The sequence below is a fragment of the Asparagus officinalis genome, chromosome 10, assembly GCF_001876935.1.
Source record: "Asparagus officinalis chromosome 10, Aspof.V1, whole genome shotgun sequence".
Classification (NCBI taxonomy): domain Eukaryota; kingdom Viridiplantae; phylum Streptophyta; class Magnoliopsida; order Asparagales; family Asparagaceae; genus Asparagus; species Asparagus officinalis.
The window spans coordinates 57,234,591-57,259,189 of NC_033803.1; the positions used below are offsets into that span (position 1 = coordinate 57,234,591).

A 24,599-nucleotide genomic window follows, 5' to 3' on the forward strand; every position below is an offset into this window, starting at 1 on the left:
TGAAGAAAAAAAAAGTAGCCTTTGGGTAACCTATGATAATGCTAGGCACATTCTGCCTTCAGGTTAACATATAGTGATCAGTATGCATTCTTATGCTACTGGGCTATAATTTTCATATCCTCATTATGACAACTAAAGAAGTTCTACAAGCGTAAATCTAGATCGACATTTACTGTTAGTACTCAATTTGTATTGTTTTCCCCCTAATAAGAAAATTTTCTTGTGGAGAGGAACAGAGACTCGTGCAGTAAAACCCTTAGAAAGAACTCCCCAAAAAAGCTTGGACCTAAAGAACAATTCTTTTACACCCCTCACCATAACTTTGCACCTCATCAAAAAAAATTCTTCCTTCTTTACCCTTTTTTATCCTCATCTCCTTTTTCTTCTCAACTCATTCTTCTCCTTTTTGTCTTCTAAGCTCCCCTCAGTTTCCATTTTTTGTATGAGAATAGAATTATGAGTGGATATATAAGGTAGGTTTTTATTTTGTTATATAATAATCTTTTATTGATCTCCTTTTGTATTTTCTTATTCAATTTATTTTCAAAAGTTCTATTTTCATATTGGCATGGTAACTAGTAGCTATGACAATCCTTTTTTTGTTTTTATTTTTTTTATTTTCTTGCAAATTTCCTTAGATCCTATATGAGTAAACAGTGACATTTAGCTCATAAATGTTAAAATATTTTTTTGTGAGCGTCAATTAAATGTCACCTTTATATGTTATTTATATGGTTTACCTATTAACTTACATTTGTTTTTCATTTGTGATTTTAATCTATTAAATTAAATGACATATTTGACTGATGTTTGTAACATCAAGATATTATATGTTATATATGTTTGTTATTTTTCACATTTAGTTAATAAATGTCATATTTATTTCTTATTGTGTCAATCTTAATATCTAAATGTAGCATTTAACAAATAAATCACAAATATGCTTGGTAAGAGATAAAAATGACAAATAATTAATTTTATACGTGAATTAGAAGTTAGATGAAAACGATCTAGAGTACGAAAATTGGACAGTAATGTAAAGCTTTTTTATATCAGGTTGTATATACTCTCACACCCATGTTTGAAACAAAATACCAAAACATTTATTTATTATGGTTGTAATATAATCACCATGCCCAAGTTGGATTCCATATCTGACAGATATATCAAAAGTAACAACTTCAATGCACAATAACAGTAACAGTTTGAGTAGACACGTATTAACAATAACACTTGAAAAATGCTAAAAGGACCCAAAAATAGGACAGGTAGTGGGACAGGTGAGGTGTCAACCCCAACTTGCATAATGAGCTAGTCATGACCAACTCACTATGCAAGGTGAGATGTCAAGGTTGACACCTCACACCTTGACACCTCACCTGTCCCCCTACATGTCCCATCTTTTCCCTGTAACAACACTCATAGCACTTTTAAGTACAAAATAACATATAACATCTATAAGTAAAAACTTTTGGGGTCGTCCTCATCTACCTTTCTTTGGTTCTTCATTTCACAGCCTCCCCATATAAATCGAGTAAGTAGTTTTGCCCTTAAAATTTTGACATTTTTTTAACAAGCTTCGAGATCCATTATCTTCTATTCATAAATAAATAATAACTATCACAGCTACATATTTATCACATTTAATTATTAAACATCACAGATAATGATGATAGATTATAATGATGACAGATTATAGATATACAACAAGATATCACAAATAACGAATAATTGTCTCATAAAATATAGATTCATCACATTTAACTATTGAATATCATACATAATGTCGATAGATCACAGATTAACAATGATATATCACAAATAACAAATAACTATCTCACAAAATACAGATTCATCACATTTAACTATTAAACATCACAAATAATGTCGATAGATCATAGATTAACAACGATATATCACAAATAATGAATAACTGTCTCACAAACTAATGTCGATAGATCACAGATTAACAATGATATATCACAAATAATGAAACCATCTCACAAAATAAAGATCTATAATATTTAATTATTAAATATCACAGATAATGTTGGTATATCACATATAATGGACAAATATCGCAAGAAATGCCCCATGATATTAAAAAAGAACCACTTGGATACACTTGACACCCGTGTAGTTCTATTGCTGGGGATAGACCCCTGCGTGAAAATCTATTGTCGCGGATAGAACTACAAAGGTTTTGAGTGTATCCAAGTTGTTCTTTCTGAATATCATGGGGGCATTTCTTGCTATATCTTTCCATTATCCATGATATACCAAGATTATCTATGATATTTAATAATTAAATATTATATATTTTTATTTTGTAAATGAAATATTTGTCCAAAGTTGAGCTTCACAAAAGGTTTGAAACACCAGAAGGGGAAAGGGGTAGTTTGGTGATTGCAGATGTTCAGTTAGGAGTTAACCAAATCATGATTAGATTTTTTTTAATTGAAATACAAACAAAGGTATCATTTTGCAAGATCCTATAGGATTTCAGGGACTAAAAATATGCAATATTTAAAATTTGAGAGACTGACATGCAATTATCTTAGGGTGTGTTTGATAATCAACGTGTTTTTTTGTTGTGTTTTTGTAAAAAACATCATGCCATGGTGTTTCTTTTTCAAATGTATTTTAAAAACACCATTTTGGTCAAACTAGTTTGACCATTTATATAGCGGCAGTGGGCGGGTGGCGGCAGTCGGGTGACGGGTGGCCGGCCGATCGGGCCGACGCCGCGACGGACTGAATGACGATCTGTCGCTATCGGCGGCGTAGGGCACGGCGAGTGGCCGACGGCACCGCCGACGGACGGGCGTAGCGGGACCGACGGTGGGCCGGCGGGCGGCGGCGACGGCGGCGGGTTGGCCGGTGGTCTGCCGACTCGGGCAGACGACGGCGGGGTCTGGTGGTGCGGTGGTAGGTGGTAGTGGCGGCGCCGCCGGTGGGGGTGCGGCCGGTGTCCGGCGACGGCTCTGCGACAGGCGGGCCGACGTGTGACCGACGGGTGGCGACGTAGGCCGGCGGGACGATGGCACCCGAGGCTGACCGGGCAGTGGCGATGGCGGCCAACAGGACGGCGGCGGCGGGACGGGAGCGGCAACGGTGGCGTTGGTGGGACGGGTGGCGACTGGCGCGGCGTTGCGGCGCAGCCAAGGCGGGCGCAGCCGGACGACGGGCGGCCGGGGTTCGCGGGGATGGCGGCGACGCGGTGGTGGCCGGACGCAACGGCAGCGGCCTGCAGCGACGGGCGAGCAGGCCTGCGGCGGCTTAGATGAAAAAACGGAATCTTAAAATACATTTTTGGTGTTTTGAGAAAAATGATAATTTTTGGATTTTGTAAAGGAACAAGTCAAAAAAACGTCGTGGTTGCCAAACGCTTTTCTTTGTTTTTGCTAAAAAAAAAGAAACGACAAAAACGCCACGGTTGTCAAACGCTCCCTAAAGATTTAGGGGACTAATATCTAAAAAGAACCTTTTAAATAAGGAGGTTACTAGACCCTATATTGAAATTGCTATGAAGTCCCTCATATTCTTGTAAGTGGTTTCGAAAATAGTCCCTTAAAATCACTGATATTTCTATTAGTCCCCAACTCTTGTAAGTTCTAAGTTGTTTCAAAATGCAAGATATAAGACTTGGAGGACCTGATAGCAATTTCGATAAGTTACTCATTTCAAAATTTTAAAGATTTGGGTTTATGTCAATGACAGATTGTCATAGTACAAACTGCAAACGTTGTCAAATCTATATTAGACCCAAAATATTCATATTGCTAACTTAGACCCCAAAATCTTCATATTTATTTGAAACGAAGTGTTATTAAATAAAAACATGAGAATTTGATTAGTGATATGGAAATCTAAGTATCTCTGGTCTCTAATCTGCTTCCAAGAAACACAGATAATGAAAATTAAACCAAAAAAATAAAAAAAGAACTCAGTCATCAAAGTGAAATGGGATTCAAACTTTCCAGTATCCAAGTGTTAAAAGATGCTCGGGTATCAAAGTGAAAAAGAGTAAAGTTTGGGGGATCAAAGTAAAATTAAGTCCATCCAAAACATGACCTGCGTCAGGAAAGTAGAGCAAGGTACAAGGGGCTCAATAGCAACAGAAGATTGAAAACCACTACAATTATTGAATAAATGATTCTTTCCGAGAATTACAATGTCAATAAGAAGCTAATCAATTTAAAGCTTTCAATAATAGACAATTTTTTGCTCGAAGAGAGGTAAATAATCGATAGATGCAGGTCGAGGATATGGAGAAAATAAGACTCACTCGACAAACACCTGAATCCTATCTCCCATTGTGCCATTGAAATCTAGAAGCACTTTCCCTTTTTCAGCACCATCAACCACTTCAGCAGATGCCTCCTCTAACTTCTCAATTATATTTACACCCCCTAAACCTGTTGAAGAGAAGACAAAAATGTAGGCATAGTTGAGCTCAAGTAACAATTTTACATAATACATTTTTCAGTTGTTATTAAAATGTATACCTGGAATTACATTCGCCATTCCTTCCAAGAACCCAGCCTGAAACAGTACATTTAAACCGTAAGGATGAAAGAGGGGCAGTTTAGCAAGATGATAACATGCTGGGATTTATGATATTAGTCCCTTATATCTTTTATATTTTGAGATAGTCCGTCAATTCATTGAAATCGATATTAGGGCCTTTAATTCTTAAATTATTTTGAAATTAACCGTACATTTAAACCGTAAGGATGAAAGAGGGGCAGTTTAGCAAGATGATAACATGCTGGGATTTATGATATTAGTCCCTTATATCTTTTATATTTTGAGATAGTCCGTCAATTCATTGAAATCGATATTAGGGCCTTTAATTCTTAAATTATTTTGAAATTAACCATAAAGTAAAAAACTCCAAAAAAAGTCAAAGAGTTGAAGCGGCAATGATAGGGATTAATTTGAAACAATTTATGAGAATTGGGGGCCCTAATAGCATCTTCAATGATTTGAGGAAAAATAACTTAAGAATTAGGCGACCTAATGGCAATTTCAATGATTTGAGGGACTAACATCAAAATATGAAAGATTGAAGGGTACTATAGAAAGAAGCATAAAATGCTTGCATTTTAAATGCAGGAAAATGCATATGCATATATGATATGTTTACCCCCTGAATCCTAAACCCACACCATAGTTTGAGGTGGATAACAAACAGCAACTCCATAGTCTGAATCCTAAACCCACACCACAGTGTGAGGCGGATGACAACAGCGACACATGCACCAACAAGTGTGAAGCCTGCTATGCACTTCTATACCAGAAAACAATACTTCAAGGAAAATAACTCCATTGATATTCTGAATTTCCAGAGCAATAAAAACTAAGATTGTAGCTAGACAAGCCACAATGTGGACTCTTTTTCATACCAAAAGCGGATCACAACTAAAGTTCACATTTGGACTAAGAGCAAAAGACTTGATGCCAGATTCCTAGGAAGAAAAGCTTTGGCTAGAAGGGCTCATATTCAAGCCAAGGAGGTTAGCTGGAAGTAGAAAGTCTGATGCAATTGATTGCACGATAGTATAATGCTAGATTACCAGTAAAGAAAACTAGTGCACATAGACTCCTGAGTTAATGTCGAGAAGGTCAGCTAGAAAGTAAATTAACGTAATTACATAATGCCAACATTAGGAGGTTTCAGTCAGCAATTGAATTGTCTCTGACACTCCTCTTATGGTCGCACCCATGTCTTAAAAACAACAATAACAACCACCACCACCACCACAAGAGTGCCTTTATCCAAAAAAATTCTTAGTTGCTTCCAGCCAAGTTCTTTTAGGTCTACATCAGTACATCTAGATCTCGTTGCCCCATTAACTATAATCTTATCACTTTTTCTAACTAGCGCATTAAGAGGTCTTTGTTGTACATGACCATAACATCTTGGTCAATTCTCCCTCATTTTCACCTCAATAGGAGCAATCTCTAATTTGTTACGGATGCACTCATTTCATATCTTTTAGTGTATACCCTCAAGACTATCATAACATTCTCATTGGTATGGTAGCACCTTGTCTTAAAAAGGATAATAAAAATCTACTGAACTATTAAATTTCTATAAAGTTGTTTAAATGGTTTCTCCTGAGATATGAGAGACTATTATTAAATCAATTCACATGTATAACATTTGAAAGGGTTTCTCGCATGTACCAAAAAATTTGTGTTAGCTAGGTGACTAATATGGTTCTGAACTTCTGATAAAATAAGAAATGTACTAGTCTGTGCTTTTATTTTCCATCATGAAGGGATAAAAAACTTACAGGAACTCTGACATCAAGCTTCTCTAATCCATCTTTTCCAGTGATTTTTAGTCTCAACGTCCGAGACCATATCCCAGATGTACGACTTCTTGAATCATTTGAGCTGAAATTTTCATATCCATAAGGAGTTAGAACTTCAACAATAGGGTCACGTTTATGTTCAGCGTCATTGTTTCTTTCTATCCTTGGGTTATAAGTGCTGCTGTCAGCCAAAGAGTAACCTGTATCTAAAAAATATGAGGGGTTAGTAACGTGAAAAAAAATCTCCACAGAAAAGCAGAAAATCTGATGCTCACCTTTCCTGGGAGATGGTTGAACAGCATTTATACTATATCGCTTTTCTTCTTCATAGTAGTCGTTCAAAAATAATAATAATAATAATAAATAATAATAATAAATAAATAAAATAAAGTAAAAAACTCCAAAAAAAGTCAAAGAGTTGAAGCGGCAATGATAGGGATTAATTTGAAACAATTTATGAGAATTGGGGGCCCTAATAGCATCTTCAATGATTTGAGGAAAAACACACCCAAAATAATAATAATAATAATAAATAATAATAATAAATAAATAAAATAAAGTAAAAAACTCCAAAAAAAGTCAAAGAGTTGAAGCGGCAATGATAGGGATTAATTTGAAACAATTTATGAGAATTGGGGGCCCTAATAGCATCTTCAATGATTTGAGGAAAAATAACTTAAGAATTAGGCGACCTAATGGCAATTTCAATGATTTGAGGGACTAACATCAAAATATGAAAGATTGAAGGGTACTATAGAAAGAAGCATAAAATGCTTGCATTTTAAATGCAGGAAAATGCATATGCATATATGATATGTTTACCCCCTGAATCCTAAACCCACACCATAGTTTGAGGTGGATAACAAACAGCAACTCCATAGTCTGAATCCTAAACCCACACCACAGTGTGAGGCGGATGACAACAGCGACACATGCACCAACAAGTGTGAAGCCTGCTATGCACTTCTATACCAGAAAACAATACTTCAAGGAAAATAACTCCATTGATATTCTGAATTTCCAGAGCAATAAAAACTAAGATTGTAGCTAGACAAGCCACAATGTGGACTCTTTTTCATACCAAAAGCGGATCACAACTAAAGTTCACATTTGGACTAAGAGCAAAAGACTTGATGCCAGATTCCTAGGAAGAAAAGCTTTGGCTAGAAGGGCTCATATTCAAGCCAAGGAGGTTAGCTGGAAGTAGAAAGTCTGATGCAATTGATTGCACGATAGTATAATGCTAGATTACCAGTAAAGAAAACTAGTGCACATAGACTCCTGAGTTAATGTCGAGAAGGTCAGCTAGAAAGTAAATTAACGTAATTACATAATGCCAACATTAGGAGGTTTCAGTCAGCAATTGAATTGTCTCTGACACTCCTCTTATGGTCGCACCCATGTCTTAAAAACAACAATAACAACCACCACCACCACCACAAGAGTGCCTTTATCCAAAAAAATTCTTAGTTGCTTCCAGCCAAGTTCTTTTAGGTCTACATCAGTACATCTAGATCTCGTTGCCCCATTAACTATAATCTTATCACTTTTTCTAACTAGCGCATTAAGAGGTCTTTGTTGTACATGACCATAACATCTTGGTCAATTCTCCCTCATTTTCACCTCAATAGGAGCAATCTCTAATTTGTTACGGATGCACTCATTTCATATCTTTTAGTGTATACCCTCAAGACTATCATAACATTCTCATTGGTATGGTAGCACCTTGTCTTAAAAAGGATAATAAAAATCTACTGAACTATTAAATTTCTATAAAGTTGTTTAAATGGTTTCTCCTGAGATATGAGAGACTATTATTAAATCAATTCACATGTATAACATTTGAAAGGGTTTCTCGCATGTACCAAAAAATTTGTGTTAGCTAGGTGACTAATATGGTTCTGAACTTCTGATAAAATAAGAAATGTACTAGTCTGTGCTTTTATTTTCCATCATGAAGGGATAAAAAACTTACAGGAACTCTGACATCAAGCTTCTCTAATCCATCTTTTCCAGTGATTTTTAGTCTCAACGTCCGAGACCATATCCCAGATGTACGACTTCTTGAATCATTTGAGCTGAAATTTTCATATCCATAAGGAGTTAGAACTTCAACAATAGGGTCACGTTTATGTTCAGCGTCATTGTTTCTTTCTATCCTTGGGTTATAAGTGCTGCTGTCAGCCAAAGAGTAACCTGTATCTAAAAAATATGAGGGGTTAGTAACGTGAAAAAAAATCTCCACAGAAAAGCAGAAAATCTGATGCTCACCTTTCCTGGGAGATGGTTGAACAGCATTTATACTATATCGCTTTTCTTCTTCATAGTAGTCGTTGAAGCCCAAGGTGTCCTTTATTTCATCAAATGATGGCAAGCTCCCTGGTGGAGGGATGCGACCTCCTTTTATGGCAGTAAGTGCGTCCTGAATTAATAATAAAATATTATTTCAAAACAAGCATTTAAAGGTCTAAAGAGAGACTACAAACTAGACCATCCTTGCCCTCAGTACTACAAAAATAGATAGCAGAAAAAGAATATATATTTGAGGTGAGAACCATCACTTATATCTGAACAAAATCATATACAATGCATTATAAGCCAAGAAGTATATGCTCTTCATAACTAGGCATTACAAGCAATTACAAATTATTAGAGAAATACTTCTATGTTTTTAGTTACATTTTTATCAGAGGTCATACTTTGGTCAGGAAATGAGATCTAGAAAAGAAAAAAAGAAATCTACCATCAGAAGTTAGACTAGAATTTTAGCAAGGAACGATATTTTCTGCATAAGTAGTACTAAATCCATATTCATAATGTTTAGAAGCATCAGTCAACTGACTAGACTAAATCTAGACAGGAAGAGATTAAAGATAAAACAGTATAAAGCAATGGTTTCCACCACAATGAGCATCGGCCAACATGATCCATCTAGATAAAATTTAAGTTGTTTTGTTCCAGATATATTTATGACCATGTGTTTGAACCTAAACTATTGATGATATCCTACCCACTGTTGCATAAAATGATGAATGCATGCCCATCCGTGTAAATGATGAGCTGTGTCTCTAAGATGCATCTTTTACTTGTATTAGATCAGAACTTTACATCATTCTATATAACATCCCCTTAGTCTATCCTGCATCATTTTCCTTACTGGAGCTTCTATCAATATTTTTACAAAGGCAAAAGAAACTATAAGATATAGGCCTTGTCCCCTCAAAGTTTTGAGGCATTAGTTGGTTAGTATTTTAAATTACAGTTTAGGTAGGAAAAGTGGTAAGATTTTTGTTTAGAGGTTGGAAACAATATAAAGCACATGAATCCATGAATAGTAATGGTTGAAGAATGATCTTCATAAAAGTAATAGCCATGTATTACAGAAACAGAAAACTAGTAGTAAAAAAACTCACCCATCATGTATGAAACCTTGATATTTCTAGCCATTTCATTATCAGGATGACTCGGTAATATAATATCATTTCATATGTGTAAGTCAAAAGTACGCACCTCCATTGCTCGAATTGATACCCCAATCAAGGAAAGCGGGTAGGCTATAAGTTTGAATCCTATCTCCTCTAGTTCAATAGGATTTAATATGGGAGTTTTCCCCCCACCTTCAAGCATGTTAGCCTACAGTAAAATAAATTACAATTAGATTATGTAACACACCTAAGAATCAGATATTATTGGAAATAAAAAAAAACTACTGCATTCTTATATCTAAAACTTCCAGAAACATATAGGTGACAAAGGCAGATAATGCTGCAAACAGAAAATGAGACTACTGAACTCTTCATATCAAGCTTCTAAAAACTTTATATTTATGTTTATTCCAAGAACTGTCTCCATTCGCATGCATAATCATTTGTATATGAAGGTTCTCGAAATTAAATTATGAAGTACAAGAAAATGTAAAACAATAATATACGACCGAATTTAGCCCATTACTAGCTTTCACCAGTAAAACGTAGAAAAAAGCTACTAAATAATGACAGAGGGCACATACTGGATGTCATCATTACATGTGCAACACGTACAACAGGATTTAATGATGGAAATTAATTGTAGTTGGGTATTGCAAAGTCTTTGATGAGGAGATTGAAAAAAAAAACATTTCAGCAACATTCGAATTCAATAAATGTACTAAATACTGCTAATGGTAGATTCCATAATCTAGGATGGAACTTTCTGATACTTTGAGCCTACAGTTTTCAAGATGCAAGTGCATTGCACATCCCCAGATCTACATGCTTCCAATGGGCAAGAGAGACAAGTTAAGACAAAGAACAAACATGTCATCTAGTCATAACTTTAAATGATGAAATTTAGAACTAGGAACTTGTAATGATCCTAATTTTCATTGAGTAAATGTATATCAGATTACAAATTAAATTAGTAATTTTCAAATATTTATTTGGTTGTATTAATGTATAAATCTTTGATTACTAAAGATGTTTTATGCAAATAATAGCAGTAATTATGGTGATATGTAAGGATACAATTAGATGAGGGACGTTATTGAAAAATGGTTACAATTAGATATGACATTATAAGAGTGAATCAAACCCTAGTACCATACTGTTGTCGTAGCCTCTTGCATAGTTGCCTTTCAAAAGAAAAAAAAAGAAAAAAGAGTCAAAGTTACGACAACAGGATCAAGAACCAAAATTAAATAGTAGTTCATTGCTTTTTGTTGATTTTGCATAAAGGGTGCACAGAACTACTTTGTTTCTTTTTTTCACACCCTCAACAATGTAAGTTAGCCTTTTCATATTATTATCCCTGTTATCAATGATAACATTAGATATATATGTTGATATGATCTAATGTGTTAATCAAATGTGATGTAGAATAATTTGATAGGTTGAACAACAAGCCCGTCGCTCTCATCATAAATGCGTTTCGGGAGTCGCAGACCGACAACTGTTTAACTTCCACCTGTACTTAGCCAGCCAAGTTCGAGTGAAAGGGGGCAACTGTTATAGGTTGCAAAATAAGCAAGTGTTAATCTCTATTGGGAAGCCGACGCATGTCCCAGTCTGTGCTTAATCAGACTACTCCTGCAATTAACAACTCGAGCCATTCCTACGGCCGACTCCATAAGCTGACAACTTACGTAGTCGACTCAAGAGGCGCTACTTGTCCTATTCTCCAGGTCGAGCCCTTAAGACTCCACACTCAGCTTGCTATACCAGCCAACAACTTACGTAACCGACTAAAAAGGCAGTGTTTGCCGACCTCCAACAATACAATTGAAGAGACGGTAGTTTCCTCGAACCCCTCGCCGACAGTCGCCTACCTTAGCATTAACTACGCTGTCAGAGTCATCATTGCTCTAGCTTCCATAGTTTCCAACTGTCCATGACTCATCGGACTCAGTCAGTGCCAAGCAGCTACTGTCGCCCTACACTAATTGCTTGGATAACTCATCCTCACCTGCAACCGACACCTGTAAAGACACCTACCGAGTCAGCTGCCTACCTGGACTCGGTCATAGTTACCTTCATGCTCTTCCAATCTGCTATAAAAGGGAACTGCACTGCATGAGGTAACTTCTTCTATTAGGATTTAACTCCGAGCAATCCTTCACACTATTTCTCTTATATTTTCCTACTCAAGTTCGAACACGGACATGATCGTCGGAGGAACAACTAGAGAACCCAGCCGATCTACAAAGTCAGTCATCTGAAGTCATCTGAAGGAGTTTGAGGACCCTAACTCTACTTTAATCCTCAAAGAAACCCCCTATTTGATAACTAGTATCAATGAAGTCCATAATAGAAGTACAAAAACATACAAAGTTTTGCATAAATATTTTGATTGAAAAACGTAGCAGAAGGTTGATTAATTTAACCTATCCGTTATTGTTTCGAAATGAAAAGGCGTAGATGGATTTTGTGACCAAGCTTCCGAGAGCCGGAGAAGACGCTCATGTAGATATTGCGTTTGACAAAGATTTGAAGTTTTCTTTTAGATTTTTTGAGAATTTGATTTATGCTTTTAATTACTAAGGTTCGGTATGAAAGGAAAGTTAAAGTTTGAGAATACTAAATCTTTGAAGATGTTTAGAGGACTGGGATAGCGGAATATAAAATTAGTTAGCTCATGAATTCTTTAGATTTTATAATGTATTTCATTGATCAATATTGAAGAGGTGAACTATAGAACTTAGAATAAATGTTGATAATGAGCCTCTTTGGCTAGGAGGATAATTGATATTCTATTTATTTACTAATTAGTGAGATTTTTGGATCAAAAAGAGAGAACATTGGCATTGAGAGTTGTTGTCCATTGGATTTTTATGGAATACTCATTAAACTCAGGAAGCAAATTGTGAGAATGAATTAAGGAAAGATACCATGATTTATTTGAGCACTCAAGTACATTCAAGTTTTGTGGACAAAACTTCTTTTGAGGGGTGTAGTATGTAATATCCAAATTCTCAATTGTGACGTAACGAGGTTTACAAATTATTTTTATTGCCTATTTGAAGAAAGGAGCAGATGAATACTTAATTGTGCTTATCAAATTGCAATAATAGATTTAAACTAAATAGTGACAATAATCATAGTACATATATAATTATAGTTTAGTTGAGATTGCTTGAGAAAATTATCACATGATCTAATGAACAAGTCAAATATGTTCAAGTTTTGAGGATAAAACTTTTGTCTAGGAGGATAGTATGTAATAATCCTAATTTTCATTGAGTAAATGTACATTAGATTACAAATTATATTAGTAATTTTAAAATATTTATTTGGTTCTATTAATGTATAAATATTTATTTGGTTTTATGCAAATAATAGTAGTAATTATGGTGATATGTAAATATACAATTGGTTGGGGATGTTATTGAAAAATGGTTACAATTAGTTGAGGGACATTATTGAAAATTTTGACCTTATAAGAGTGAATCAAACACTAGTATCATACTGTTGCCGCAGCCTCTTGTATAGTTTCCTTTCAAAAGAAAAAAAGGAAAAAATCAAAGTTTCGGCAACAAGATCAAGAACCGGAATTAAATAGTATTTTATTGCTTTTTGTTGATTTCAGAGAAAGGGTGCACTGGAACTACTTTGTTTCTTTTTTTCACGCACTCAGCAATGTAAGTTAGCAATTTTATATTGTTATCCCTTATATCAATGATAACATTAGATATATGTGTTGATATGATCTAGTGTGTTAACCAAATGCGATGTAGAATAATTTGATAGGTTGAACAACAAGCTTAGAATCAGTTTGGATCTAAGTCTTTCTATTTGAGGTTTTGCCTATGGCTACAAAGCTATGTATTGCTTTGTCATATTCACCTTGCTTTGAGCTGAATAAAACTTCTATCAGTCCATTTGAAACCTCTGTACATATCGCTTCGTTTTCCTCCTCTCAGACATCTCATCTTTGAGCTGGTTCAAAATCAAACTCATGCATCCCCAAAGCAACACCTTGCTGCCATTTCTTTGCTTTTGTTTTCAATATCATATTTGATTAATTCCTTGTCTAGAAAGCATCTGGTTCTACTCTTCTTTAGGTTTTAACACTAATGAATAGGATTTCAAGTTTCCCAAAAGGAAATACTATGTCTTATGGAACTTTGTCTTAGCTATAGGATAATTAGATATTTCATTTGGATTAATACTCTAGTATGATCATGTATGGTACTATTTAATTATTTATCTTTAGTAGGCGATTAAATCTTAGGATATACAATAGTGTTGATGGTTCTTTGCATTTATTCTTTAGGAGTTTCGAGTGGCTCCAAGGAGGTATTTCTGTTGTCTTTCAGGTATGTGGTAAGTGGTAAATTTATGCATTGTGCATGGCATATTTTTCCTATAAAATGATAAGAAATATATTTGGATTCGTTTCCAATGAATAATATTCTTTTGTGGGACTTACTCGCATATTTTTTTGTTTATATTATATCTGATGCAAATGAATATTTGGTATAAACTATACTTATTTTCTTTGTTGTCAGTCATCTTTTTCACATAATAGTAGGTTGAGATACATACGTACTTGATTTTACTAGTGGTTGCCTTTGGCATTCCTTTATAAAAGATTTGGTTATACGAATTTTGTTCCTTGTTCTCAAAGCATATGCATCTCAAGTCAATATATCGGTATATGTCAGAGATAAGTTAGTCATCTAAACATGGCTCAATGTGCTTATAGGAGGTTTTCATTTTAGCAATGAGAGCCTAAATTTGGGTCTCATTGTCCCGAAACCACGGGCTTAATAATTGTGAGGTGTATCAAGTCAACAGAAGTATGAAGTGTTGACCGTATTGAGACATGAACTACTTATTCTTCATCTTATGAAATTTATATTTTAGAGATATTGGATCAAGTTTTTTGAGTTCATTGATTATTTTACTATTTTAATATTTTGCTTATCAAGTCAAAATATTATAGTTTTTTGCAAAATCAGTATTTAATGTATGAATTAATCCACTTATTGAGTTGTGAACTCATTATGTTGTTTTCATTTTTTTCAGAGACTAGGGATTATGTGGAGATGATGGTTCCTAAATTCTTAGAAAGGAGCAAGAAATAAAATTGCAGATTGCTAATTTCTTATAGGTGGAGGTTAATTAAGTCATTGATGTTTAGTTGTTATTGAAAGTTTTGTAATAATGAGATTTTTTCCCCTTTAGGTTGAGTTTTATTTCAAGTTAAGGAATTTTGTTTATCTTAATAAGTTGGAAATATTTTGACTTTTGGATTATAGAGAATATTGTCATTGGTTTTAGTTCAATAATGAGATTATTTTGATGGACTTTTGATGAATATAGATTTTTGGAGGCTATTTTCACAGGATTAGTACGGCTCCAATATTCATTCTATGTTCAAAAATTGGGATCATGACAAAACTACACTCCAAATCATAATCTTTTATGCTAGATAATCTTCGATGTATGCTCTCCATCTCTTAATGAAATTAAATCTATGGTTAAAGTTCTTCACTATATCCAAGGTTATCGATAGCGGATAGCATCGCATAGCGGTGAGGCGTTGCTAAGGCTGTTTAGAGCTATTACAGTAAATAACGGTAAAAAAAATGCAAAGTCAAATAGCGGTCTAATTTAGATATGTATAAATATTCAAAAAAAATTTAAAAAATTCTAGAAAATTTAAAAGTGCATGTTTGATGATTTAAAGAGATCCTAAATATGAAATAGGCATGTAATCATTACAGAATACCGAAGATGACTGGAGGAGAAGTCTAAGAGTCATTGTCTTCGAGAAGAGAAGCTGATCGATGAGAGGACTTCAGTAAGAGCAGCTCACGGTGAGAGGAAGTGTTGAGGGAGGTGTTGGAGACTACGGGAGGCGACGGGTATATGCCGAAAATCGCGGGAGGCGGTGGGATGCAGTGGTTGCGGGTCGGGGTTAATTTTTAAAATATAAACCTCAAACCATTTTTAAATAGCGGTCAAAAAGCGAATTTTGCCCGCAATCGCCCTCTATTTATCGTTATAGCACGCTATTGGTCGCTTTTGTGAGCGAAAAGTACATATTCCGTAATATGTCACAATTGTTGGGTGATAGCGTAACGAGAAGAGACCGGTAACAGTACTAGCACCGCTATTGCGGTGCTATTTACCGTTATTTATAACAGTGACTATATCTAATTTCAAACTCAAGGTTGAGCTTTCTCCACATGGAGGAGATTTGATGTATGACGACTTCCGCTTGAAAGCAAAAAAAGCAAAAGATTAAAATGTTTTATCAAATTTTGTATTCTTCAAATTGCGGTGCAATCATGAGCGTAAAACCCTATTTTATGATGTGGAACCATAATTGAGGAATAAATGTTTATTAAGGTGGGTGATGTAAAAAGCACTACCCATCATACATGGATTATACCCCATATAGATTATTACGAAAAATTACATTTTGGAATATTGATATTGATATTTTGGAGTATTCTGTGGTTTTTGACCTCATAAGTAGAATTGAAGGCCCTGCTTGAATGAGATGACCATAAGTATATTCAAGCGTAAAACCCCCTTTGGGGCATGCATTAAATAAAAGAATCCATATATTTCCAATTTATTTTTAAATTAATTTCACATTCTCATTCACGATGTTCTTACTTATAACCTCATATAAACTTGCAGACATTTTTTTTAGTAATCCTAAGTAGAGGTGTTACCATCAGTTTAAGATTCCAATCACATACTAAACTTTCATGATGCATACATAAGTTAATGTGATTATTCTAAAGTTCCACAAGTAGGTACTCAATTAGGACCACAATCATCAATCTAACAGGCAGTTAATCATAGTGATCCCAACTGCAAGTTGCAAAGGTTGGAAGGGACGTAATAATCCCTCCCAAGACTAGATTCCATAAGAATCAAAGGTTGAAAGGAACAGGAGGGAGAGACACCATCTTACTCCAAAAACCACTTTTGCTATCAAATATTTGGTCCCTGGCACATGAAATGGTATGAAAAGTGTTCTTTTATACATCAACTGCTGACATTAAGCCCAATTTGATCTGTTCACATCTTTTTTGTTACTTGAGAGCGCTTTTAAAAAAAAATTGTCTTCTAACTGTTTAATGGTCATAGTCACTGACAGCAGATTGATCCATTTATGTTTCGAGTAGATTTTTGAGGTAAAAGGAGAAATCTTTCCAGAATTATTTTGTTTTATGTTGGTTAGGTCTAATAATGTATCCATCAAATCCAACAGGCTAAGAAACTTAGCTATGTTCTTGCATAGAACAATGTTGGCCACAAGCCTGATGACAAGAATAAAGACTAAACTAAAGCCTAAGGCAATTAAAGGGTAAGGGAAAATGTAATATGTGGAATAAGGCATGGTATCTGCTGAATAAGATATGACTATAAAGAATAACACAGAACTCTATGAGGCGTCAGTTAAGATATTCATAAATTCTCTAGCTGTTGATAAATTATGAAAGGGAATTAGAAGCAAGCATCGTCAAGTTTAGATGGTGCTTTTAAGCCTGTTAAACCTTGACCATAACAATCTATGGTAATTCATTGCAATAAAAGAAATGTATGGATTGAATAGATGGTGGTTCCTTGGATTCATTTCAAACAAATTCTTCCAACAGAAGAAGAAAAAAAATGATCAGACAGCATGCATATAAAAAAACAATGTTACCATTTTTGGAAGTAAAGGAGAAATCTCACACAGGGCCTTCATCTCTTCTCTGGAAGCAAGTGCGTCAATGAAAAGAACATCTGCTCCAGCGTCAGCAAAGGCTCTTGATCTCCGTAAGGATTCCTCAAGGGATACAGCTTGACGGGAATCAGTTCGTGCTATGATAACAATATCAGAGCCACTCTCTTTGCGTGCATCAATAGCTGCTTTTATGCGCATCACAGCCTCCTCCCTTGAAACCACTTTCCTTCCATGAGTATGGCCACAGGCTTTTGGTGAAACCTTTAAGAAGAACAAACAATATAATTGATACAGGTTTCATGACATAAAGAGAAAATCATTATGTGAGTTATTGCCCAGTTATATTTTTTATTTCAAAAAGCAAGCTGGGTAGTTGACACTTGTATTTCCATATAATTTATTATGAGGTGATAACTGGCCACTTAAGATGTAGCTTCCGAGAAAACCTATGTTAAAGCTAAAATGTACTTCAACTTAATATAGAAGTTTTTGGTATTAAGAACACTGCTTCAAGTTTTTGGTATTAATAACTCTGCTTCAAGCATGTTTAGCTCCAATTGTTTTTTACCAAGAACGGATTATATTTGATGAACATTTGGTCATAAGTAGTCAGTTTCAAGAAAGTTTCAAATGCTGTGCTATGGAAAATGCAGATGGCTACATAATATATTTCGACCGCTAGCCTAACCCTAATTAGCTTGACAATACCTTCATGATTATCAAAAGAAAATGCCATTATGTGAAGGAAAAAAAAAATTCCTGAATCCCAAACAGACAACTAAAACTTTGAGCTACAGGAAAGACTTTGTTATGAAAACTCTAAAGAATGAACTTTTACCTGATCTTCTAGAATAATCCCTGCAAAACCAGCCTTAATAAAACCTTTCACAGTTCTTTTGACATTCAATTCATTCCCATATCCATTGTCTCCATCTCCAATCACAGGAATTGAGACGGCTTGTGTTATTTGATATCCTTGATCCACCATTTCTCCATAAGAAATAAGACCAACATCCGGTAACCCCAAACGAGCCGCCGAAACTGAGAACCCTGAAGATACAAGAATATTCTTTAACAAACATCCTAGTTAAGAGTTGAAAATTCTCCTTCACATGTATCAAATATCATTACAAGTTTCAACCATATAGCAGAATCAATATTTTAGCAAAATGCAAGTCGAACTAGTAGGCAAAAAAATGATTATCATACTATGTTACACAGACACAGGTGCGGATACGGGACAATGAAAAGTTTGTAAAAGGTAGGATACAGGGACCGGCTATATACATCCGTATTAAATTAACCAACTCAAACTTCAATTTCTTCAGTTTCAGAAGCCGGGTATATCAAAAAAATAACACTTATACCAGAACCAAGCACCTATAAGGTCCTTGCTCATTATTCACATGCATCAAAATAACTATTGTTAAGAAATATTATAGAGATCTATTAGATTAGGAATAATATATTAGGAATATGTAATTGAGAGATGCTCGAGATGTGATTTTATATCATACCTATTTTGTAACGTCCTCCTGACCTCTATTTAAGAGAGGCTAGAGTTAGATGAATAATAACTTGATCTTCTTGACCTTTTTCTATTTCTCTACATGGTATCAAAGCCAAGTTATTAAAACTAGAGAGACCTCATTCCTCCTCCACAACCTCTGGGCCACCGAGGGGATTTTGCTGCATTACATGCTTCCCCTTAGTAGCTTCGACACAGACCTCGACTACATCAACTCTCTCTTTCATCGGCAATGGAACTGTTCATCAGCAGCGGAGCTGTTCATTCTTGTAGTTCTATTCCCTCGAGAGCACTGTTTATCCACGGCGGTACTGTTCACCCTGAAGCACTGTTCATCCGACCCAAGTCTTGATCTTTTAAGCTAATTGTTTAGCCTAATCTAAAAGATGTTAAGCAAGCTAATCATTTGGGTTAATCTACTATATCCTCATAGGTCTAGAAGTTAAAGTACTATTCATTGGTACTGTTAGTTCACGGTTACTTATTCACCGCAGATGTTGGGCTACTGTTCATTCGCGGTGCTATTGACCACAAGTTACTATTTGTCTAGGTCGTCGATCACCTTCATGACTTTGAATCCTTGCCTTCTATGATTGATCTCACATAGATCTCGATGATTCGATCTCATCCTCATCATCGACGTTCGCTTCCTTGTCGATTTTTGCTCGAGCCCAAAGTCAACTCACATTTTGGATCATTTGTTTATCAGATCCTTAAAGAAGAATCATTTATTGTTGAATCCTTTAAAACAAGGACCATTTGTTGTTGGATTCTGAAAAGGATCATTTTTTGTTAGATTCTTTAAAGAAGGATCATTTGTTATTGGATCCAAAAGGAAGGATAATTTGTCGTTGGATTGTCCAAGGATCATTTGATCAGTGGAGTATGCGCCCTTTATTAGTAAACAAGCTGGACATATATATCATACACGCTCCAGCTTGAGGGGGGTGTCAAGGAATATTATAGAGATCTATTAGATTAGGAATAATATATTAGGAATATGTGATTGAGAGATATTCAAGATGTGATTGGATATGATTTTATATCATACCTATTTTGTAATGTCCGCCTAACCTCTATTTAAGAGAGGCTAGGATTAGATGAATAATAACTTGACCTTTTTCTATTTCTCTACAACTATCACACAGGAGCGCAAATTCATCAATATCAATCACCCAACAAACTTCAAAAAAAAAATTCCAATTTCAAAAACTGGTGTATGAGAAAAGCCCACTGAGACATAAAAGCAAACACCAACCGTTCATAAAAATAGCCGTTGGTTTTGAACTTTTCCAATCTCAGAAACTGCGTATATCACACTCGCGCCAGTGATACCCAGAATCAAACGACGAACAACCAGGAACGGGTGTGAATTGGAAAACAACAATTACCCAACTCATCAAACTCAAACATATTCGCAAATTCTAAAGACTGGGTACACGAACAAAAATCTCAGCGAGAAATAAAATCAAACAGCTACCGCTCGTGAAGCAGAACCTGAAGCCAGCCCTCTCCACGAGCTTGGCACTGAGCGCATCAAAGCAAGCGGGCCCCTGATGAGCTCCCGGAGACTCCAATATACTCCTCAGGGCCTTCGACGGTGATTCTCCTGCGGCGGTGCAAGCAAACGAGGGTCTGTAGCAATTTCTCTTATATTTTGGTGAAGGAAAGGAGAGAGGGAGGAGTAGCCGTTGGGTTCTGAAGTTTGAAATTTTGTGGGTTTGGCGGGAAGGAGTTGGAGAGGGGGAGGGAAGTGAAGGGGAGAGCGGGGAGTTTGTAGCGGAGGTAATAAGGAGAGAGGAGAATCCCATAGCTTTTCCGTTGCTTCTGGAAGAAGGTGAAGAAGAAAAAGTTTTTGTTTGGGAGGGGTGTGGGGAGCGATTCATGAGGTTTGGGTGGGCCAACATCATCTATTGTTAATTTACTAAAAGTTGTCATTGATTAATAGTTAGATTAATGCCGTCATAAATAGTTATATACATGAACATATTGCACGTGATTAAAAAAACATTATTTAGGGCTTTTGTCGTATTACAAACTCAAATATTCTCAACTTATACATTAGGGAAAATTGTGTCGAGGCCCCAAAAATATAAACTTTATGTGACGAGGCCCTTTGTATTCTACCCTATGTGGATAAGCCCCAAATACACACAGTATTTGTGATGAGGTCCCAAAGTATCAGATTTTAAAAAAAACCCAATGGAAGATACGAACTTGCCCCTTTGATGGGAATGAACTCGGTTACTGTGCCCATCCCTATTTATTCCTAATTTCTCCATCATTAATCGCATCTCTCTCTCTAACCCCTCTATCTCTCAACTTTTCCTTCTCTCTCACTTCCGCCATAGCTACTGAAAATGATCAGCCTCTGAGGAGGCGTGGAAGGCGAAGGCGAGGACGGTGGTCATGGAGTCGGAGATCGGGGATGTGATCAGGCCCGAGGGCTGGGCCGTCTGGGACATGGTCGACTTCCACCAGACCTGCTACTACACCGAGTACAACAACAGGGGGCCCAACGGCGACCCCAGGCCCAGGGCCGAGTGGGTCAAAAAGCACGAGCCCATCAACAAAGAGGCGCCCATCTTCCTGATCGAGAAATGGCTAGGGGATGTCACCTGGCCGAGGGACGTCGGGGCCAAGTTTATCGACGGCTTTGTCAAAAGCTAGTTAGTTTAATCAAATCGCTAGCTAGGTTGTTAATTAAAAGCTCGATTGGCTTGGACCTGTCGTGCATCAAGCACGTTGGGTTTTTATTTGTTATCTTGAATTTTTATTAATTGTTTTGTCATGGAAATTTTTTTAAAACATTTTATTTGTAATTGTTTTCGAAAATTATAAATGAAAAGTGAGGTGAATTCTTCTTCTCTTTTATCGTTGTTATTGCTATTTTATTATCAGTTCTTTCTATAATTTGTTGTGGATGTAGCCGAACCACTGACTGGGAATAAGATCGCAAGGCAACAACATCAAATAATAATAGAAAAGAACTATACGTGTTAGTTTTACTTCCAGCTAGTGCTATTTCTATATAAGTGTTAGTTCTAGTGGTATGTTAGTTCTAATTGAGCCCATGTTAGTTCTAACGGTTCTCGTGATAGTTCTAGCTGATGTCGTGTTAGTTCTACTTCTAGGTAGTGTTATTTCTAATATATGTATTAGTTCTAGTGGTATGTTAGTTCTAGTTGAGCCCATGTTAGTTCTAACGGTTTTCTCGTGTTAGTTCTATCTGATTTCATACTAGTTCTTAGTCCAGCTAGTGTTATTTCTAATATAAACGTTAGTTCTAGTGTTATGTTAGTTCTAGTTGAGTCCCTGTTAGTTCTAGCGGTTCTCATGTTAGTTTTATCTAATTCAATATTAGTTCTACTTCCAGCTAGTGTTATTTCTAATATAAGCGTTAGTTCTAGTGGTATGTTAGTTTTAGTGGTATGTTAGTTCTAGTTGAGTCCATGTTAGTTCTAGCGGTTCTCATGTTGGTTCTAGCTAATTTCATATTAGTTTTACTTCCAGTTAGTGTTATTTCTAATATAAACGTTAGTTCTAGTGGTATGTTAGTTCTAGTTGAGCCCCTGTTAGTTCTAGCGGTTCTCATGTTAGTTCTATCTAATTTAATGTTAGTTCTACTTCCAGCTAGTATTCTAACTTCCAGCTAGTGTTATTTCTAATATAAACATTAGTTCTAGTGGTATGTTAGTTCTAGTTGAGTCCATGTTAGTTCTAGCAGTTCTCGTGTTAGTTCTAACTGATTTCATATTAATTCTACTTCCAGCTAGTGTTATTTCTAATATAAGCGTTAGATCTAGTGGTGTGTTAGTTCTAGTTGAGCCCATGTTAGCCCTGTTAGTTCTAGGGGCTCTTGTGTTAGTTCTAGCTGATGTCATATTAGTTCTAACTTTCAACTAGTGTTATTTCTAATATAAGCATTAGTTCTAGTGGTATGTTAGTTCTAGTTGAGCTCCTGTTAGTTCTAATGGTTCTCGTGTTAGTTCTAGCTGATTTCATGTTAGTTTTAAATTGCAGCTAGTGTTATTTCTAATATAAATGTTAGTTCTAGTGGTATGTTAGTTCTAGTGGTTCTCGTATTAGTCCTATGTGAGTTAGAACCAATATAAAATGAGTTAGAACTAACAAAGAGGCCAACAAAACCAAGGCCCAAGGCCCAATCAAAGACATTTAAATATATATTGTAGGTGTATGGGTTTGAACTCCTAACCTCTTCTCCAAATTCCCAAGCTTTACCACTAGACCAAGTAGCCAAAGTATTAATGTTAGTTCTACTTAAAGTTAGTTTTAACATGAATTAGAACTAACATGAAATAAGTTAGAACTAAAATAAAATAAGTTAGATCTAGCATGAAATAAGTTAGAACTAACATGAGTTATTGCTCATGATAGAGTTTTAAAAGGGTGAGAAATTTTCCTCTATTTTTTCCATCAGATCGCATTAATAAGACGTGACTTTCCATGTTTTTGGGAGCCAGAAGCATCTGGGGAAGATAAGTGGAGGGGCAATTTCGAGTTTTTTTTCCAAAATACAATCTTTTTTTTGTACTACTGACGTGGAGGGGCCTTGAAACATTAAATGCTACTTTTTGGGCTAAATCACATGGGCTAAAATACAAGGGGCTGGGTCACATGGAGTTTTTGCTTTTGGGGTCTGGACACGTTTTTCCCTATACATTATTACTCCATCAGATATTCATATATCTAAATTAGACCTCCAAGCCAAACAGATCAAATATGATCATTAAGATTCTGAATCCGCTTTTTATCACCGGTACATAGGTATGAGTATAGGTACGGGTATGTGTTTATATAAAGAACTCATTTCTATATCCACAAAAATTGAATATAGATATATATGTATAAAATAAAAGAAAAAATATATAAGTACTAAACAGCTATGAAAAGTATAGATAAAATTGTAAAATACAGAGCGTGCATTAATATGTTATGCATATGAAATAAGATAAGTTTATCATCAATATTAACCTCAAGTCCATTAATCTAATGATCAAAACAATCACACCTATATCATCAGTATATATTCAGACATTTCAAATACGGGTACATTAGTCTTAGTATGTACTGATGTTCGTAAGGATATCTACATTCTACTAGACGCAGACGCATATACATTCACGTGTACACATAATTTCTTGCACTCTTGCTTCCAAGTCTCCTAAGTAGTTTTGAAAAACTTCTTCTCAGAAATTAGACTCTCATATTCCAATCAGCTCCTTCCTTATCCTATACCACAATAGGTCTCTCTGCTTTCAAATATGTATTTCATGAGGGTAAAACGGTAAACAACCATCCATGATTAGTCATTGACTTAATTAGGATTAGCACGTGGATAGAAGTTCTAATGGAGGGATTAATTTAAGGGGTTTTTATTTCTAGAGTCATTTGTTTACTCAACTTTATCTATAAACTCAACCATTATTACTTGTATGTTTAAACCCAATTCTCTTTTTGTATTTGTCTTTAAACCCAATTTTCAAAATACAGTAGGTAAAAGACTTGTATTTATACAGAATCATGGTAAAACCCCCCAAAATACTCTTTCATTAGCCCCA

At 35.5% G+C, this 24,599-nt stretch overlaps 1 protein-coding gene across 4 annotated transcripts; it reads right to left on the bottom strand.

Moving 5' to 3' along the window:
* LOC109825363 (2,3-dimethylmalate lyase-like) lies at window positions 4,113–20,917 on the bottom strand. 4 transcript variants are annotated; one of them, XM_020392217.1, is made up of 9 exons: window positions 20,498–20,917; window positions 18,328–18,539; window positions 17,469–17,750; window positions 9,834–9,956; window positions 8,622–8,745; window positions 6,599–6,625; window positions 6,303–6,523; window positions 4,509–4,545; window positions 4,113–4,418 (listed from the first exon to the last, which is right to left on the bottom strand). In XM_020392217.1, exons 1-9 carry the CDS (start codon window positions 20,901–20,903, stop codon window positions 4,285–4,287), a joined length of 1,566 nt encoding a protein of 521 aa, XP_020247806.1. In that variant the 5' UTR covers window positions 20,904–20,917; the 3' UTR covers window positions 4,113–4,284. The 4 variants fall into 4 exon arrangements, with proteins under 4 accessions (XP_020247806.1, XP_020247804.1, XP_020247807.1 ...); XM_020392215.1 differs by having other exon boundaries at window positions 6,303–6,529; XM_020392218.1 differs by lacking the exons at window positions 6,303–6,523; window positions 6,599–6,625 and adding an exon at window positions 8,299–8,519 and having other exon boundaries at window positions 8,595–8,745.

What these genes read in the sequence shown, in the direction of transcription:
- LOC109825363 (XM_020392215.1), bottom strand. Translation starts at nt 20,903, where the DNA reads ATGAATCGCTCCCCACACCCCTCCCAAACAAAAACTTTTTCTTCTTCA. An exon ending in GGATTATTCTAGAAGATCAG is followed by an intron (nt 17,751 to 18,327) that starts GTAAAAGTTCAT and finishes TTCTTCTTAAAG; the next exon opens with GTTTCACCAAAAGCCTGTGG. An exon ending in AGAAAAGCGATATAGTATAA is followed by an intron (nt 6,626 to 8,621) that starts ATGCTGTTCAAC and finishes GATATAGTATAA; the next exon opens with ATGCTGTTCAACCATCTCCC.